The sequence below is a fragment of the Schistocerca gregaria genome, chromosome 7 (assembly GCF_023897955.1).
Source record: "Schistocerca gregaria isolate iqSchGreg1 chromosome 7, iqSchGreg1.2, whole genome shotgun sequence".
NCBI classification, from domain to species: Eukaryota; Metazoa; Arthropoda; class Insecta; order Orthoptera; family Acrididae; genus Schistocerca; species Schistocerca gregaria.
In genome coordinates this window covers 94,421,636-94,437,209 of record NC_064926.1, presented here as the reverse complement: position 1 = coordinate 94,437,209, position 15,574 = coordinate 94,421,636, and the positions used below count along the sequence as shown (strand labels likewise).

Here is a 15,574-nt window from a genome sequence, read left to right as displayed (position 1 = left end):
CAGCGATGAGAGTCGCTTCTGCCTTGGTGCCAATGATGGTCGTATGCGTGTTTGGCGCCGTGCAGGTGAGCGCCACAATCAGGACTGCATACGACCGAGGCACACAGGGCCAACACCCGGCATCATGGTGTGGGGAGCGATCTCCTACACTGGCCGTACACCTCTGGTGATCGTCGAGGGGACACTGAATAGTGCACGGTACATCCAAACCGTCATCGAACCCATCGTTCTACCATTCCTAGACCGGCAAGGGAACTTGCTGTACCAACAGGACAATGTACGTCCGCATGTATCCCGTGCCACCCAACGTGCTCTAGAAGGTGTAAGTCAACTACCCTAGCCAGCAAGATCTCTGGATCTGTCCCCCATTGAGCATGTTTGGGACTGGATGAAGCGTTGTCTCACGCGGTCTGCACGTCCAGCACGAACGCTGGTACAACTGATGTGCCAGGTGGAAATGGCATGGCAAACCGTTCCACAGGACTACATCCAGCATCTCTACGATCGTCTCCATGGGAGAATAGCAGCCTGCATTGCTGCGAAAGGTGGATATACACTATACTAGTGCCGACATTGTGCATGTTGCCTGTGTCTATGTGCCTGTGGTTCTGTCAGTGTGATCATGTGATGTATCTGACCCCAGGAATGTGTCACTAATGTTTCCCCTTCCTGGGACAATGAATTCACGGTGTTCTTATTTCAATTTCCAGGAGTGTATATTTAAGACTCATTTATTAGACAGTATTAACGCTTTTTTTGACCACTCATTCGCGCAATGTACATGTCAGTCGGTCGTATTCTTTAATAACATTATTTGTAATATTCATTGGCTTAGTTTCCACAATTGATCCTTGCCTGTGTCGCAACAGCGCTTCACACTAAATATTTATTACTCGACATCCACAATAACCTTTATTTCAAAATTTCAAGGACCGACTGAATAAAAAATTTTCTAACTATAACAACAGCAAAACAGAATAATATAAGAGGACACGTTACAATTTCTATGCCACAAGCTGACATCAAGCACCTGCACAACACGATGCAAGCACGTTTACATGTTTGCATTCAACGTTCTTTCGTTTACACCGATTATTAATGTATCAACATGTTACATCTGCAATGAATTATCTCGCGTTTACATTAAGCTGTGCTATTACAACGTTAATCACTTAAATATGTTACCTAGACAAACGTTTTCCCGAAATTTCATTGCTCTACATTAATCAGTTTTTGATGCTGCGATTTTTTCCGGCAGTGCATTATATACTTTATGTTATTACTAGACTATAGTAAGTCACATTGAAAAATGTTTTTCATTTGGTAAAAGTTCACATGTATTTTTTGAAATTCACATCAGTAAATGAAGCAGCAAAAAGGAATACAAACGTCTCAAAGATGAGCTCGACAGGAAGTGCAAAATAGCTAAGCAGGGATAGCTAGAAGACAAATGTAAGGATGTAGATGCGTATATCACTATGGGGAAGATAGATACTGCCTAAAGCAAAATTAAAGAGACCTTTGGAGATAAGAGAACCACTTGTATGAATATCAAGAGCTCAGATGGAAACCCAGTTGTAACAAAGAAGGGAAAGCAGATAGGTGGAAGAAGTAAAATGGCTCTGAGTACTATGCGACTTAACTGCTGAGGTCACCAGTCGCCTAGAACTTAGAACTAATTAAACCTAACTACATCACACACATCAATGCCCGAGGCAGGATTCGAACCTGCGACCGTAGAGGTCGCTCGGCCCCACACTGCAGCGCCCAGAATCGCACGGCCACTCCGGCCGGGGGTGGAAGGAGTATGTAGAGGCTGTATACAAGGGTGATGTTCTTGAGGACAATATTATGGAAATGGAAGAGGATGTTGTAGATGAAGATGAAATGGGAGATACGATACTGCGTGAAGAGTTTGACAGATTACTGAAAGACCTAAGTCGAAACAAGGCCCCGGGAGTAGACAGCATTCCATTAGAACTACTGATAGCCTTGGGAGAGCAAGCCGTGACAAAACTCTACCATCTGGTGAGTAAGACAGGCGAAATACCCTCAGACTTCAAAAAGAATGTAATAATTCCAATCACGAAGAAAGCAGGGGTTGACAGATGTGAAAATTACCGAACTATCAGTTTAATAAGCCACGTCTGCAAAATACTAACACGAATTCTTTACAGACAAATGGAAAAAAACTGATAGAAGCCGACCTCGGCGAAGATCAGTTTGGATTCTGTAGAAATGTTGGAACACGGGAGGCAATACTGACCCTACGACATATCTTAGAAAATAGATTAAGGAATGGGAAACCTACGTTGTAGCATTTGTAGACTTAGAGAAAGCTTTTGACAATGTTGACTCGAATGCTCTGTTTCAAATTCTGAAGGTGGCAGGGATAAAATACAGGGAGCGAAAGGCTATTTGCAATTTGTAAAGAAAGCAGATGGCAGTTATAAGAGTTGAGGGATACGAAAGGGAAGCAGTGGTTGGGAAGGGAGTGAGACAGGGTTGTATTCAATCTATATATTGAGCAAGCAGTAAAGGAAACAAAAGAAAAATTTGGAGTAGGAGTTAAATACATGGAGAAGAAAAAAAACTTGGAGGTTCGCCGATGATCTTGTAATTCTGTCAGAGACAGCAAAGGACCTGGAAGAGCAGCTGAACGGAATGGACAGTATCTTTAAAGAAGGATATAAGATGAACATCAACAAAAGCAAAAGGAGAATAATGGAATGTAGTCGAATTAAGTCGGGTGATGCTCAAGGGATTAGTTTAGGAAATGAGACACATAAAGTAGTAAAGGAGTTTTGCTATTTGGGGAGCAAAATAACTGATGATGGTGGAAGTAGAGAGGATATAAAATGTAGACCGTCAATGGCAAGGAAAGCGTTTCCGAAGAAGAGAAATTTGTTAACATAGAGTATAGATTTAAGTGTCAGGAAGCCGTTTCTGAAAGTATTTGTATGGAGTGTAGCCATGTATGGAAGTGAAACATGGACGATAAATAGTTTAGGCAAAAAGAGGATAGAAGCTTTCGAAATGTGGTGCTACAAAAGAATGCTGAAGATTAGATGGGTAGATCACATAACTAATGAGAAGGTATTGAATAGAATTGGAGAGAAATTTGTGGCACAACTTGACTAGGAGAAGGGATCGGTTGGTAGGGCATATTGTGAGGCATCAAGGAATGAGCAATTTAGTATTGGAGGGCAGCGAGGAGGGTAAAAATCGTAGAGGGAGACTAAGAGATGAATACACTAAACAGATTCAGAAGGATGTAGATTGCAGTAGGTACTGGGAGATGAAGAAGCTTGCACAGGATAGAGTAGCATGGAGAGTTGGATCAAACCAATCTCTGCACTGAAGACCACAACAACAACGTTATTTTATAAATAAATAACTTTAGAATTACGATTACGTTGAATGAAGGTTTGGTTTGTGGATTGGGTATTGAACTCGAATTATCGCGTAGCGTGTTGCAACTGCAAGTACTGTGCTTACTCTGTGTTGTCGTTAGCAAAACTTTCACACGAAATGATTGGGCAATGCAACTCCCAGTACCAATAAAGAAATAAAGTCACTGCAAAATACTTTCAGCCCCTTAGGCACTGAATTATCTGGCCCTGTTCAAAACTGATAACTTTGGTCCCTGTCCACATAACAAATAAATTAAATTGTCTTACCTCTAAAGCGGCAATGGAGTAACGGGATATGTTCTGGTCTCTCATCAAAAATATGAATATGCTAGCTACAGGTTCAGCAGTGTGCAATGCTGGCCATAATACTTAGAAATGGAAATTGTTTTGGCTGATAACTGAAAACATTAATGAAAAAACCCAACTTCTTTGGAAAACATGACCTGGACTGCGGGGCGGTGCTTATTGTGGTGAATTACTAACAATGAGTTTCTTTTTTAGCAAAATTATATATCAAGTTAAGTTTGTCTTTTCATAAACGTTCTGACAATTGAAGTTACATTACTCACAACTGATTCACAAACAATGACGTTTAAACAGCTCACCTCACAATTTCAACATAATTGCAAATAATCAATATACATATAGCTCTGTTAACAAATCTTGGAAACATTACATGTGAAATATCTATCTAGCCTTTTTATCAAATCAGTTTACGTACATTCTGGGGTTACTCAACTATTAAAAATTATCAGCCAATTCGTCTGTACTAACGCGCTGACAAAAACAGAAATCTTAATTATTTAACGTCGTTACCTTGCTTGTATGAGGACTTCTGTTCCGTATTCAATAATATTGACATACCTTCATTAGTCCAACACTTGGTGGCTTTATACAGCAACTGCCTAATCCATCATCTTTCCGTCACAGACAGCCAGACCGAGTGAAGTGGCGCATTGGTTAGCACTTTGGACTCGCATTCGGGAGGACGACGGTTCAATCCCGCGTTCGGCCATGCTGATTGAGATTTCCCGTGATTTCCCTAAATCGCTTCAGGCAAATGCCGGGATGGTTCCTTTCATAGGGCAGGACCGACTTCCTTCCCCAACCTTCCCTTATCCCATGAGACCTATGACCTTGCTGTTTGGTCTCTTCCCCCCCCCCCCCCCCAAATCGTCTCTTCCCCCCAAATCAACCCCCCCTCCCCGTCCCCAGAAGACAGCGCGTCAAGCGCTGTCTTACTCCAACACTATAATAATCTCAAACCAGAAGCAGTAACTCTGGGTCTGCGGTATTACACAGTCAGCGATATAAAGCCTATCAAAGATAAATCGTTTATAAAATCATATTCGAGTGCCACATACAAATGTGCCCCAGTAGACTCCTTTCAATCTGCTGAAGACTTTTCGTTGGTGCTGCGACCACAACCACAACAGAATACCAGAATGATGATATTTAACCAGGAAAAGTGTAATGAGTCAGGTAATGACGAATATTTGAATGCTTCTCGCCATGATTTCGATAGTTCCTACCACATTCAAGTGTGGAAATCATTGATGACTTAGGCCTTAGTAGCCCTTGCAGTAACTGTAACTTACACATATGAAAGATACCTTGAATCTTTTTTCTCTGCATTACTATTGACTGTACTTTTCCTGAGTTGTTTCCTCTATAATCAGTGCGTCGTATGATATTCCGAAATCCTTTCTCAAGTTATTTCTTCCAAACATTTTGTGGAAGGTAACCTCAGAGTTACACGCGTGCAATGTCAGTGACACCGCGAAACCTTTACTTTGGACAAGCCTTCAGTTATATAGAAATACTCTTTCATTAGTACGGTGCTCAACAGTTTTGAAGGCCAAACAGTCAGTACTGGTTTTTATGTCTGCTGCATTACTGCCATTATAAAGCAAGAAAAGGAACTCGTCTCTGGAAATTTGGTCGTTGGTTCCAAACAGCCTGCTATTTGATGGTGGTATTGCTACTGGTAGCATCTCCCATTCACTTCTTTTGCGATTAGAGCACCAGTCTTCTCAGCCTTATGGTAAGAGAGGAAAAAAAGGAGATCAGTATTTACGTTCGGTGCACGACGAAATAATTAGAGAAGAAACGTCTGCTCGGATTGGAGATGAAAATCGGAAGTGTCCTTTTCAAAGGAACCGCTCCAGTATTTGCCGAGAAACACCCAAATCTGTATTGGTGGACAGCGGTTTGATTCGTTGTCCTTCCGTAAGCAAGCGATTTGTGGAAAGTAAAAATGGGCCAATTTATTATTGATGACAGATCCAATTTTGGAATATCGCAGTAATACAAACCAGAATTTTTCGCTTCTTACGACTTTATTCTTACAACGAAATGTACCTCTTACAACATTTTCTAGCGTTTGCTTGCAACACGATATGTGCCGTTGTATTTGGACCACTGTTTGAGTGAGAGATACTTACAGAGACGAAGCTTTTTCACTTCAACACAGGTGCGCGGAATAGCATAAACTAGTGGTGGGACACACTGCTCAGTGATTTCTTTGTCCAGTTTTATTACACACATTGGTCTTCTCCTTCAACGGCCTGTACTGCAACAGAGACCGATGAAGGAAGCCGGTAAACGAGCGTAGCATCAACTCTGTCAAACTCTATGAGGTATCTAAGGACTGTTAAGCGATGTTAACAGTTTCCTAGTGACAGTGGGAGCCGTACATAGAAGCACTGACAAGGCACGTAGGCATCAAAAATCTAGTGATGTGACTAAAGGATGTTGTCCGTTCACTCAGCTTTACTTTTCGCTACAGTCACGTAATCTCTCAGCGCATAGCTTTATTTCATTTCTTTGCAACTATTGTATATTGAGTGCAGTCAGTTCCACAAGAAAGTTTACGTCGCTATCCGTATGAGATAAAAGACACTAATATGAATACATGTTTACATGAAAAGACGTGTTATTACTAATCGTACGATTACCTAATACTTAATTCAGTCGCCACCATTATCGATTACAGCTTGGCACCTCTTTGGCGTGCTTTTCACCAGATTTTCTGCATATTCTTTCTCTTGGTAACGCTCTCCATATCGCCCTGATTTTATATGACAGCTGCTTCAAAGTACATATTGGCTTTCCTTTAAGCTCAATCTTAATAAACGACCAAACATTTCGATCGGATTTGCATCCGGAAACATTGCAGGCCAGTCCATCGTGGACACTCCATTGCCTTGTTTCCACGCTGTACAGAGACGGCTGCGATGTTTCGGATCGCGTCGCATCGTATCCTCCGCAGTTTTATTTGAGCCTCACTCAAAGTAAGGTCTGGTTTCTGCTTCAAAAGACGCATGCTCTCATTGTCCTGAGTTTTTGTTGTCGCTCACGTTAGCCCTGTCTCCGGTAAATCATCCACGTTTCCAATCTGTAAATATCGTTGGACCCATTTCGCAAACGAATGTCTTTAACTTTCTAAGAATTTTAGCAGCAACTCCATATGAAGGCTTTGGTCCCTCTGGGTGATTTACAAGTACCACTGCCTTGTGAAGCTTCAGATATTTTGCACTCATTCTAAATTGAAACCAACAAAACAAAACATTCAAATCTCGCACTGTTTATCTAAACACTGTGCAAAGGCACATTGAATACAGATCCGACGCAACTACCAGAGATGTCGCTGCGGACGTTATATTTAAAATTACGGAGTACACTTTCTTGTGGAACTGACTACATACAAAATTAGCATGCCTGAATGCACCACAAAAGATCGTCTACTTCGTTCTTATGAAGCAATGTGCCACATATTGCTCAAGAGCCGTATCATTTAGACCAAACTGTATGTTTTTTGTGTCGAGGAAGTGAAGTCTGGTCCGTTAAGAAGTTACCTGACTATGAGGAACACTAGGGAAATTGCAGAAGAACAGTGTGAAACAATTTATACTCAGTTCAATACGTGGCTCTCACTGTAAAGACTAACAAAATAGGTCCGCTGTATTTTTAGAATACACTCCATAGGATGTAAGCGCATTAACTACCTCTAGTATTAGCTAAACCTACCATTACTTGTTGATCACTCGCAGTAACTTCTTCTGTACATAAGAAACAAATTTTACACTGTTACACAGCCATTGTGAAGAACGTAGACTATATGCCCACCAGTCTCGTTTTTTCCCTTACCTTTGGGGAGTCTGTTGTCATCAAAGTGACGCGGTGTCCTCTTTCGAGGAGTGCTTTGGTCACGATGTGAAACGGCAACTGGTGGCTGAACGAAGCGGTCGGCGAAATAACCAAAATCTTCGCGGCAGACGAACCACCAGCGAATGCCAGGATTGCGAGAAGGACAGCTCCGAACGTTTCCATTGCTGAAACAATTATTTGTGGCTGTACAAGGAATACCAACGTAAAAATACCGGATTTTAACAATACTCAAAAGTATAATCTAGATATTCTCTAGACAATGATCTCTTTTTCCAGCTTGCAGCGATCACTGCAGTTGTCTGTGATCTTAAAGGACGGAAATCCTTGATAATTGAATACACGCTAAGGAGCCATAGGAACTGGTACACTGCCTAATATCGTGTAGAGCCCTCACAGGCACGCAGAAGTTCCGCAACGTGACGTGGCATGGACTCGACTAATGTCTGAATTGGGGCTGGAGGAATTTGACACCAGGAATCCTCCATCTTCTACACAGCACGTTGCAAGGCATCCCAGATATTCTGAGTAATGTTCATGTCTGGGGAGTTTGGCAGCCAGCGAAAGTGTTTAAACTCGGAAGAATGCTCCTGGAGCCCCTCTCTAGCAATTTTGGACGTTTGGGGTGTCACATTGTCCTGCTGAAATTTACCAAGTCCGCCGGAATGCAGAATGGACATGAATGGATGCAGGTAATCAGAGAGGATGCTTACATACGTGTCAGCTGTCAGAGTCGTAACTAGACGTAGCACGAGTTCCATATCACTCAAACTGCACACGACCCACATCATTACAGAGCCTCCACCAGCTTGAACAGTCCCTGCTGACATGCAGGGTCCACGTATTCATGAGGTTGTCTCCACGGCCGTGCACGTCCATCCGCTCGATGTAATTTGAAACGAGACTCATCTGACCAGACAACATTTTCCAGTTATCAATAATCCAACGTCGGTGTTGACAACCCCAGGCGAGGCGTAAAGCTTTGTGTCGCGCAGTCATCAAGGGTACACGAGTGGCCCTTTGGCTAAGAAAGGCCATATACATGATGTTTCGTTGAATGGTTCGCACGCTGACACTTGATGATGGCCCAGCGTTGAAATCTGCAGCAATTTGCGGAAGGGTTGCAATTCTGTTGAACGGTTCTCTTCAATCGTCGTTGGTCCTGTTCTTAACTTTTTCCGGTCGCAGCGAAGTCGGAGATTTGATGATTTACCGGATTTCTGACATTCACGGTACACTCGTGTAATGGTCGTACGGGAAAATCACCATTTCATCGCTACCTCGGAATTCTGTGTCCTATCTTTCGTGCGCCGTCTATAACACCACGTTCAAACTCTTGATAACTTGCCATTGTAGCAGCTGTAACCGACCTAACAACTGCCCCACACATTGGGCTTGTACAGGGTGATTCACGAAGATATGCAGATATTTTGGTATGTTATTCTACAAGTAAAGCTAAAGTAAAGAAAACATAGGTCCGCAAATGATTAGATACCGAATTAAGATTTTTGCCCGAAATTTAGCAAAGCTGTACGAGGTCAAAATAAAGCAACATTTCCTTTAATTTTGTTATCGTTCTGGTGAATCTAATAAAACACATCCCAGACTTGTATCTGCAGTAGTTTTCCAGAACACCCAGAGAAGCAACGAAGTAATTTCGTAATTTTTTAAATTTTCTACCTACTTGGCCCAATTTGTTGTTTTAAATTCCAGAAAGTTGCGCAAAGTTTTCAACAGAAGTTGTAGAGAATTTGATTTTGGAAAAGTGATGGTAATAAAGTTAACTGAAACTGTATGGATGTGTCAGATAATCTGCGTGTATTAATACCAAAGCACACGTGAATTCATGTTAAACCGGAAAAAACAAAGGTCAGTGTTAGGGAAGCTGTCCAGCGTACACACAATTTCACAATACACTTTCTAAAACGTCCTCACCGAGCTCAATGCATTTAGCTGAACGTGTATGAACAGATTTTGTTGCTAGTTTCGTTTATTGCAAATATAATGCGAGCAAGTAATGCATCACGGGTATTGATTTTCTCCTCAAAACTATGTCTTTCAATCATCCCCACACACAAAAATTCATTAGTGTTAAATCGGGCTATCTGGGTGGTCACAGGCGTGTAGCACCACGACCAATCCATTCCTGGGGAAAAATGTTCATTTAAGTGTGTAGTAATGGTGTTGGGGAAGTATGGAGGAGCGCCGTCATGTTGAAAATACGTTTGCAATCGCGGAGCAAGGGGGACATCTTCGAGCAAGAGAGACTTTTGTTCTTAAAGGAATTTAAGTACGTCTCGCCCGTTAGACATCTTGCGAAAATGAGTGGTCAAATATATTGAAATATACGCCTCAGTTACGAAAATTTTCTGGTCTTAAATGAATGGTCCAATGAAGTGTGTGTTGATTATACCACACCACACGTTTATGCTAAATCGCTGTTAGAAATAGCATTGCACTGGTGCATGTTGGTTTGCTTCATAGCATACACACTCGTTATGTAAATTATTTATACCAACTTCAGTAAAAAAAGGTAGTAATCGAGTCTTATTTCAGTTGACGTTTTTGATCTCTTCACTCAGTTTTTTTACAGAGACCAACCAGCTCTCTGACCGAACACGCTGAGCTACTGTGCTGGCATCCACTCAGCTAAGTAGGAGTACGTTTAATAATGAATAAAAAAAAAGGAGCACGGATAAGGTACTACGAACAGCATGGTGAACGCATTATTGTAGCCAAGATAGACACGAAGCGCACGCCTACCGCAGTATTACGAGCTTATATGCCAACTAGCTCCGCAGATGATGAAGAGATCGAAGAAACATATGATGCGATAAAAGAAATTATTCAGATAGCTAAGGGAGAGCCGGCCGCGGCGGCCAAGCGGCTCTAGGCGCTTCATTCCAGAACCGTGCGGTTTCTACGGTCGCAGGTTCGAATCCTGCCTCGGGCATGGATGTGTGCGATGTCCTTAGGTTAGTTAGGTTTAACTAGTTCTAAGTTCTAGGGGACTGATGACTACAGATGTTAAGTCCCATAGTGCTCAGAGCCATAGTTAAGGGAGATGAAAATTTAATAGTCTTGGGGGACTGGAATTCGATAGTAGGGGAAGAAAGAGAAGGGTAAGTAGTAGGTGAATATGGACTGGGGGCAAGGAATGAAAGAGGAAGCCGCCTGGTAGAATTTTGCGCAGAGCATAACTTGCAATACTTGGTATAAGAATCAGGTTAGGAAGGTTGTGTACGTGGAAGAGGCCTGGAAAGACTGGAAAATTTCAGATAGATTATATAATGGTAAGACAGAGGTTTAGGAACTAGTTTTTAAATTCTAAGACATTTCGAAGGGCAGAAGTGGACTCTGACCACAATTTATTGGTTATAAATTGTAGAGTAAAACTGAAGAAACTGCAAAAAGGTACGAATTTAGAGAGATGGAACCTGGATAAACCGATAGAACCAGAGGTTGTAGACAGTTTCAGAGAGAGCATTAAGCAACGATTGACAAGTATAGGGGAAGGAAATACAGTAGAAGAAGAATGGGTAGCTTTGAGAGATGAAATAGTGAAGGCCGCGGACGATCAAGTACGTAAAAAAACGAGGGCTAATAGAAATCCTTGGGTAACAGAACAAATTCTGAATTTAATAGATCAAAGCAGAAAATATAAAAATGCAGTAAATGAAGCAGGCGAAAGGAATACAAATGTCTTAAAAATAAAATCGACAGGAAGTGCAAAATGGCAAAGCAAGGACGGATAGAGGACAAATGTAAGGATGTAGAGGCATATATCACTAAGGGTAAGATAGATACGGTCTTTGGAGAAAAGAGAACCACTTGCATGAATATCAAGAGCTCAGATGGAAATCCAGCTCTAAGCAAAGAAGGGAAAGAAGAAAGGTGGAAAGAGTATATAGAGGGCTACACAAGGGCAATATTATGGAAATGGAAGAGGACGTAGGTGAGGATGAGATGGGAGAGATGATACTGCGTGAAGAATATGACAGGGCACTGAAAGACAAAGTAAAAAAAAAAAAGGCCCCAGGAGTAGACGACATTCCATTAGAGCTACTGATAGCCTTGAGAGAGCCAGCCATGACAGAACTCTACCATCTGGTGAGCAAGATGTATGAGACAGGCGAAATACCCTCAGACTTCAAGAAGAATATAATAATTCCAATCCCAAAGAAAGCAGGTGCCGACAGTTGTGAAAATTACCGAACTATCAGTTTAATAAGTCATGACTGCAAAATACTAACACGAATTCTTTACAGACGAATGGAAAAACTGGTAGATACCAAACACGGGAAAGATGTGTTTGGATTCCGTAGAAATGTTGGAACACGCGAGGCAATACTGACCCTACGAGTTATCTTAGAAGATAGGTTAAGGAAAGGCAAACCTAGCTTTCCAGCATTTGTAGACTTGGAGAACGCTTTCGACAATGTTGACAGGAATACTCTCTTCAAAATTCTGAAGGTAGCAGGGGTAAAATACAAGGAGCAAAAGGCTATTTACAATTTATACCGAAACCAGATGCCAGTTATAAGAGTTGAGGGGCATGAAAGGGAAGCAGTGGTTGAGAAGGGAGTGAGACAGAGTTTAGCCTATCCCCGATGTTATTCAATCTGTATATTGAGCAAGCAGTAAAGGAAACAAAAGAAAAATTTGGAACAGTAATTAAAAGCCATGGATATGAAATGAAAACTTTGATGTTCGCAGATGTCATTGTAATTCTGTCAGAGACAGCAAAGGTCCTGGAAGAGCAGTTGAACGGAACGGGCAGTGGCTTGAAAGGAGGACTAAAGTTGAGCATTAACAAAAGCAAAAGGAGGATAATTGTATGTAGTCGAATGAAGTCAGTTGATGCTGACGGGATTAGATTAGGAAATGAAAGAAAGTAGTAAATGAGTTTTGCTATTTGGGGAGCAAAAAACTGATGATGGTGGAAGCAGAGAGGACATAAAATGTGGAATGAATACGGCAAGGCAAGCATTTCTGAAGAAGAGAAATTTGTTATAATCGAGTATAGATTTAAGTGTCAGGAAGTCTTTTCTGAAAGTATTTCTATGGAGTGTTACCATGTGTGGAAGTGAGACATGGACGATAAATAGTTTAGACAAGAATAGAATATCAGCTTTTGAAACGTGGTGCCACAGAAAAATGCTGAAGATTAGATTGGTAGATCACGTAAGTAATGAGGAGGTAGTGAATAGAATTGGAGAGAAGAGGAAATTGTGGCATAACCTCACTAACAGAAGAAACAGGTTAGTAGGATACGTTCTGAGGCATCAAGGGATCACCAGTTTAGGATTGGAGGGTATCGTGGAGGGTAAATACAGTAGAGGTAGACCAAGAGATGAATACACTAAGCAGATCCAGAAGGTTGTAGGTTGCAGTAGGTACTCAGGGATGAAAAAGCTTGCACAAGATAGAGTAGCATGAAGAGCTGCATCAAATCAGTCTCTGGACTGAAGATCAAAACAAGAAGGCAGATTATTGTACTCGAGTGTACGCCATACCTTAGATCGTGAAACGCATAATCATTGAGAGGTACGTCGTGTACTGGTGCCCGGGCTACGTCGAACATCGTCCATAATATCCGCAACATAGTCTTCACGTATCGAGCGCTCGTACTGATTATGAACGCTAGGTAGAGAACATGTCTGCCGTAACATTCGAAATACTCCACTAATGGTTCGTTCACTCGGAATCCTCCGACTTCGATAACGTACGTGATATTCGTTAACTACAGCCGTAGCCTTACCATCACATTTGCCATAAATAAACAGCATATCGGTGTATTCCTCCGCCGTAAATTTGAAAGGCATCTCTATTTCATAAATAATCTACAAAGTGGTTTCACTTAAATACACTGTTGTTATTGCGTTCTTTCACTCAACGATACAGAAAACTAACTCGTTTCAAGGTTAGGAAACGACTGAAACTATTTACTAACGGTTGATAGCAATGACATAAACGTTTCTAGCTTCCTAATGGAAAGTAAACAAATTTACTTGTACAATAATCTTTGCTTCTCGGGATGTTCTGGAAAACTACTGCAGATACACGCCTGGGACATGTTTTCTTGTGTGCAGCAGACCGATAACAACAAAATAAATGGAAATAGTAATTCACTTTGACATCGTACAGTTTTGCAATGGCTTCATATTAGCGAAGTTGCTAAATTTCAGGCAAAATCTTTTATTAGTCGTAACTCCGTAACTGAACCTATAGTTGTATGACATTTTTTCTTTAGTTTTGCTTGTAGAATAACATATTTGCATATTTTCGTGAATCACACTGTATGGGAGTTGCCTACCGCAGCGTCGTACTCTGCGTTTACATACCTCTGTATTTGAATACGCATACCTATACCATTTTTTTCGGCTCTTCAGGGTACTTACGTTTCTACACCTGAACTCCGGCAGCCACCTTATGCCGTGTGCCGAAGGGTCCTCTGTGCACGCACGACTGTCACGCTCTGCTGCTGTCGTGAATGACATTCTCCGTTCATAAACTTGATGTAAGCGAACACAAACACGATGACTGATCGGAAGCCGTAGCGCATGCACACCAGTGTTGTTACGCTCTCGGAAGTACGTCCTACTTATGTGTTAGATAGATTACGTTAAATGAAACTTTAACATATTCTAATGCATTAACAGCCATCACCGTTTTTCTTAATCATGCTTTAGCTATGCAGTTTTTACTTCAAAAATGGTGTACAGTTACAGCCACTGCACTGTTGCACTCCGATTGTCGCGCTGTTAATACGCAGGTTCAAAATGACAGACTACTTCTTCTTCCATAGTGAAACATGCCTGTGGAACACTGTTCCAAAAGTGCCGAGAAATAGGTTGTTCTTAATGTTTTTCTTAAGTCTACAGAAAAAAATCAGCTTTGAAGTTTTCCGAGAGAATGTATTCGATACAGTTGAGGAGAAACATGCACTGGCTGTATAGCGGAATTCGTAGAGTAGTAACTGTTAAGCTGTGTGTAGTTCATGTATCGCTGGTTCAGATCTCGCCTTATCCATTTTGTTCGTTCAATTTGAAATATCTACATCACGTAATAGTAAAATTCTTTGTCATTTTTTATGAATAACGCACATCTTCTTGTTTCTAAATGCATATTGCACGCGATATTCCTGCTTCCATTTCAAATATAAAGCATTAATTACACATAGTTAATGAAAGACTGTTAAAAAAGCTACCCCCCCCCCCACCCCATGAACCATGGACCTTGCCGTTGGTGGGGAGGCTTTCGTGCCTCAACCATACAGGTAGCCGTACCGTAGGTGCAACCACAACGGAGGGGTATCTGTTGAGAGGCCAGACAAACGTGTGGTTCCTGAAAGGGGCAGCAGCCTTTTCAGTAGTTGCAGGGGCAATAGTCTCGATGGTTGACTGATCTGTCCTTGTAACATTAACCAAAATGGCCTTACTGTTCTGGTACTGCGAACGGCTGAAAGGGAAACTACAGCCGTAATTTTTCCCGAGGGCATACAGCTTTACTGTATGATTAAATGATGATGGCGTCCTCTTGGGTAAAATATTCCGGAGGTAAAATAGTCCCCCATTTGGATCTCCGGGCGGGAACTACTCAAGAAGACGTTGTTATCAGGAGAAAGAAAACTGGCGTTCTACGGATCGGAGCGTGGAATGTCCGATCCCGTAATCGGGCAGGTAGGTTAGAAAATGTAAAAAGGGAATTGGATAGGTTAAAATTAGATATAGTGGGAATTAGTGAAATTCGGTGGCAGGAGGAACAAGACTACTGGTCAGGGTAATGCAGGAGTCTGTTTAATAATAAATTAAAAAATAGGTGTACGAGTAAGCTACAACAAACAGCATAGTGAACGCATTATTGTGGCCAAGATAGACACGAAGCCCACGCCTACTACACTAGTACAAGTTTATATGCCAACTAGCTCTGCAGATGACGAAGAAATTGATGAAATGTATGATGAGATAAAAGAAATTATTCAGAAAGTGAAG

At 41.6% G+C, this 15,574-nt stretch overlaps 1 protein-coding gene across 1 annotated transcript in view; it reads right to left on the bottom strand.

The window, feature by feature from the left end:
• LOC126282022 (UDP-glucosyltransferase 2-like) overlaps nt 1-15,574 on the bottom strand; it is a 93,465-nt gene that overhangs the window by 66,454 nt on the left and 11,437 nt on the right. The window contains exon 2 of the mRNA XM_049981415.1: nt 7,563-7,747. Within this exon, the coding sequence (XP_049837372.1) occupies nt 7,563-7,745 (183 nt within the window). The 5' untranslated portion in view covers nt 7,746-7,747. The remainder of the gene's footprint in view (nt 1-7,562; nt 7,748-15,574) is intronic.